General features: G+C 36.8%; 1 protein-coding gene across 1 annotated transcript in view; it reads right to left on the bottom strand.

The window, feature by feature from the left end:
- The window catches only part of LOC144979204 (uncharacterized), a 15090-nt gene extending 10693 nt beyond the window's left edge, over window positions 1-4397 (bottom strand). Inside the window, exons 1-2 of the mRNA XM_078925813.1 lie at window positions 4254-4397; window positions 3188-3331 (exon numbers count right to left, since the gene is read on the bottom strand). Of these exons, the coding sequence (XP_078781939.1) occupies window positions 3188-3331; window positions 4254-4397 (288 nt within the window). The remainder of the gene's footprint in view (window positions 1-3187; window positions 3332-4253) is intronic.
- Window positions 4398-5214: the final 817 nt, after the last annotated feature.

The raw sequence follows: 5214 nt of genomic DNA, 5'->3' as shown, positions 1-5214 counted from the left end.
TCCCTTGATTGGAAGTCACGAGTAGAAAAGTTATTAGAGAGAACGTCATGTTGGTTGTGCGGCATGAGACACTTCACCGAAAGCGAGGATGAGAGAGACGCATGCTCCAAACCATTTTGACGTTCTCTCTGTAAGGTGACGTCCAATCAAGGGATGCTACTCTTCCGCTAATCTCATTCCCTATAAAGGCCTACGAACTGGACTGTTGGGAACAAAATAAAAAGGAAAAACAGAACAAGAGGTAGAACCATATGGCAATGTATCAATCAATGTGTTTATATGAAACCATCGTCTCAAGAAACTCAAAACCAAAGCCGGTAGTTATATATTATAGACCGTTTTCTGTTTTAAAGGATTATCCATGATTACCTCTTAAATTAAAATTTGTTGATGATGAATTTGTCTGGTGTTGGTGGCAGGTGTGTAAAATTCTCAGGAGAAAACAATTTCACTTAGAATTCAAATGTAAACTGTACAAATGTAATTCAACGGTATGAAGATTATAAAGAATTTTATTATAAATGTATTATATTTTTAATGCACTTGCAGTGCACACAATTAAATCAACTGTGCAGAAACCATTCTTTTTTTTTTCTTGAAAATAACCATAAACGGAAGGAGCACAGCATAAATTAAACGATGCTGATTGTGGCTGCGTTGCTTTTGGCTTATCACGCAAACTTCATTGAAGCCCAAGCTTCACTGTTGTTACTACTCTTAGAGAAAGCAGTTAGAGTAAAATTGAACTTGGCCTATAATGGGTTAATTGAATTGGTGGGTAAGGAGCAGCGAGGGAGGAAGAAAAATTTTTAACCAAAGAAGAAACTGAGAACCATTCTCCTCTTCATTCTCTTTGCGTGGTTTTTCATGAATTTGATTGATCAGGCTGTTTTTTGTATTTTTTTGCTGGTTTTTTTTTTCCATTTTTGGGGGGGGGGGGGGGGGGAGAAAGGGGGGTTGGTTTATCTTTTATCATATTTTTTTTGGAGGGGAGGACAGTGGTAGTTCAAAAGCTATGAAATAACTTTGATATTAACAGCTCGAATTATCAAAGTGAGAGCAACTGTGATGGTGCATATTATTAGTATTAGGAATTACAAGCTTTCATTGTAATAACTCGCATACCCGCAGCTAAGATTGATGGGGTCTGGGGTCGAGTTGATGAAAAGATCTCCAAATTGAGGACAAAGTGGTGCTCAATATCATGACTTGTGAACCTTTGTTCGTTAACTGGAAAAACCTTACAGATTGGGTGTCTTCTATTGAACTTTCTCCTCACAAAAACAAGGCATATCATTAATTCCCCCATCTTCACAATGATTATGCATTTTTGTTTTGCTCCAAGCAGAGGCTAAATCTGATGATGAAATCGGCTGATTAAATGGATCGACCAAGATGCCCTCAGGCTTTTGTTCTGTGATTCTGACATTCTTTTTAGAGGCAGAAAGAATATATATCATAGCTTGAAAATGGGTAGTGACAGCATTGACTTTAGCCTGTTATCATTCTGTTAGGGAAAAAAAGGTTTGCACTTATACCTGTAATGACTGAAGATGATGGAAAGAAAAAAGAAAAGAAAAACAATTTGAAAACTCTAATACCAAACAATCTTAGGGACTAACATATTAACTTTTGTTTCCATGCTGCCACGATCAGTAACCAGACCCATAATGTGAAAATAAAGTTTGTGTATGACATCAGTTCATCGGGGGGGGGGGGGGGGGGGGGGGGGGGGAGAAATTTTAAAATACGGGTGGGTGAGCGAGTCCCATGAGCCTCCAAGGTGAAGATAGAAGTTGGTGGTGGTGGAGTGGAGGAGGAGATTAAAGTCTAGCTGACGACAGATAATCATATGGCAGTGTGGGCTATAACTTTAGGCATGCGTTGTTCTCAGACATGTCTGCCAATAATGAAAAATGATCATTGGAAGACACCTGTCTGGCAATAATCAGAAGACCTGGACTTTTGATTATTGGCAGACCCTGTCCGGCTTTAACCAAAAGCCTGACCTTTTCGTTATTGGCAGACACGTTTATCACGTTGGCAGAAAGATTTTTATGCAAAATGCCAAACTAGGCGTGAAAAATACCTAATATTCAGAAAAAATGCCAGTTGTTATTTGTGTCCCATATTAGTTAATATCAAGCGATATTTAACACAAGCGCGAGGCTCGAACCCAGGACATTCCGATCCAAAAGCAAGTGTCATACCACTAGACCACATAGCCACACAACATCTTGGGATTGTTCTTGAGAGCTTTTTGTTTTCTGAACCTTTATTTAAATTGCCATTGCCTCTAACTTATAAATGTAATCGGCGACTACTTTGATTATCTTTCTGTTTATTTTTTGTTTTGTTTTGTTTTTTAGTTGAGCAAGTCTATTCTTTACTCCTTGTTCTGTTTCTGAGCATGAATTTCCTAAAATTGTTTTTATTTATTTTTTTCTATCTAACCATTTGATTGCCCTCTGAATTTTTGTTTGTTCGTTTTTTAATTATTTTTTGTACGGACGAATATTATAATTTGCAATATTCTACGGAAAAGAATCAAAAGACTGAGATAAAAAGATTTAAAGAAACGCTCAATGCTCTGAGAAAGAAGAAAAAAAAAACAGTGCCGGAACCAGGATTCGTAGCCACATCGTCGATTCTGATTGCCTTCTAAGGCAGACGACTTAACCATTCGGATGTCGACGCATATTGTGTATATATAGTAACCTACCATCCATCGACTGATTGTTGGTTAATTTTATGCTTTAATTGATAATTTAATAACTTATTTATAGTTTATAAGTATAAGTACATTAAGTTTAAGTCATTAAGAAACGTTCCATATTCTGGGATGTGGATTAATGTTTAAAAGTAAAAGAGGGGAGTTTCAAAAAAGTGTCTGTGTATAACCGTCCATCATTATTGGCAGACAGTGTCTTCCAATAATCAATTTTCTTTATTGGTAGACATGTCTGAGAATAATCACAGCAATAACTTCAAAATAAAATTAAAATAGTGATGTAAATATGGGGAAAACAGGAAAACGAGGTTGAAGTAGACCACAAAGGCAGGCTACATGCTTGCATAGCTTTAGTCATGGTCATTGACATTGGGCGTCGACCATACGATTCCATATAGTTCACATTCACAGTCATAGTCACGAGTTGATTCAGAGTCAGAGCTACGCTACACTTACTCTTACACTGACTCTGACACTATTGTAGTTAGACCTGTAGTCTGTAGTGACTACTGACACTGAAACTGATGCGAATAAGACGAGGGCACTGTGATAACATGTAGTCTCGAAAGCATTGTATCGAGATTGATTTTTATTCAAATGCTAGTTTCAAGTTTATGAGGAAGACATCTCTATCTAAGTCTACTTTCGCTTTGTTTCAGTTCAGTCAGTCGATCACAGTGGGTATACTCAAGTTCGAAAAAAAGAACTTCAGTAGATTTAGATAGCGAATGAATAAATTACTAATGGATTAGAAATTGTTAATAATTACCATGCGACCACTTGACAATTTGGAAAATGAGTAAATTGAGAATTTCAATGATTTTTGTTCCCCGCGAGGGCAGCCATGAAATACATGCGAATTTGTGAATATGAAATGAATGTTGGCGAAGCGAATAGTAAAATAAGGATGCCAGATCAATGTAGCGAAAAAATGTCAAACGAGTCATTAAATGGCCTTAGAATTTTTTTAAAAATACAAAACGGTCTGAGTCTGAAAAAAAGGCTACGTTGTTTTATTTTGTTTTTATTTTATTTGTTTTGTTTTTTTTTTTGTTTGTTATTTGTAGTTTGCTTTCTTTTTTGTTTTCTGTTGCTTCATGTGTGTATGTGTGTGTGTGTGTGTGTGTGTGTGTGTGTGTGTGTGTTTGTGTTGTTCTTTTTTCTGTTATTACTGTTATGTTTTGTTTCTTTCTTAATTTTTAAAAACTATTTTACATTTTCGCCTTGTCTTGCTAGCATCGAGCTCCTACACTTACACGCTGCCTCTAGTGTAGGCTATGTGTAAAAATACACTAAAGTTGCAATATGCAGTGGCGTAGGGCCTTAAAGGCTATTAAGGCTAAGCCACAGGTCGTCATTGTCTTGAAAGTATGTAAGAATTTAACAATAAAAAGTAACACTTTTAATTTTCTGTTTCACAAACAATGAAATTCATTGTTGACCTGGTGTTAAAAAACCCTTACAGAGCCTCAAAACTTGAACCAATCACACCGCTTTGAATTTACTACAGCTCGAGTTGTACTCGTGCCACTGACCAATCAGTACAGCGTGTGGCTTTAAAGGTTGAGAAGGCTTCCAGCCATATTCCCACGGTACAACCAGGCGATGCATTGACTGTGCTATGACTGTGGGCATCAAGAGGCATCTTGACGTTGAACTGAGTCATTGTGGCTGTCTTACTCGCAGCCACACACAATGACCTAATTGTTCCATTAATGACAATCGTGTTGTACCTGTTACCCATCCCTCTTTGAGGCGTGTCAGGCATGTGATATTGAATTCCCCATTGTCCCTTTTAACTTGAGTGTGTTAATCGGATGTGTGCAGTGTTTGTTTTTAAAATTTTAATTAATTGCTATTAAGTGTGATGAATCACGTTGATTACCTGTTGGCTATCAATACCAGTTCTTTGAATAGGGAAAATAAACTTTTGATTAAAAGTCTCGGTCCCCATCAACCAAACGATTTTGTACTCACTATTAAAGACGGGAAACAGAATCGGTCATTTAATTTGATAAAGATTGGTATAGTCGTTTTCCTTGGCTATCGGTGAGAATAGAAAATAAGAGTTTATTTTCTTTTAATTGTATTTTGTTTGGCGATAACAACAATACAGAATTGTCTTGGACAAGAAGTGGATTTACCTGTTTGAAAAAATTTAACACAGAGAGCATTGGACCATCAGAAGTCTAACTTACATTTAAATATCACCACTAGATTGAAAACCGTTGGTACTCTTCACATAGGTGCACAGATTGACAGTGGCTATCGCTTATCCTTAGCCAGGCATGATGAACAAGTTACAAAGAACATACAAATTTTGGTAAAATAATTGAGTGCATCATATTCTCTCTCTCTCTCTCTCTCTCTCTCTCTCTCTCTCTCTCTCTCTCTCTCTCTCCCTCTCTCTCCCTTCTCTCTCTCTCTCTCTCTCTCTCTCTCTCTCTCTCTCTCTATATATATATATATATATATATATATAT

The sequence above is a fragment of the Berghia stephanieae genome, chromosome 9 (genome assembly GCF_034508935.2).
Source record: "Berghia stephanieae isolate SIO BIC M18660-M18661 chromosome 9, UCSD_Bste_1.3, whole genome shotgun sequence".
NCBI lineage: Eukaryota > Metazoa > Mollusca > Gastropoda > Nudibranchia > Aeolidiidae > Berghia > Berghia stephanieae.
The sequence above is the reverse complement of the archived record's forward strand: the minus strand, read 5'-3'. Positions and strand labels throughout refer to the sequence as shown.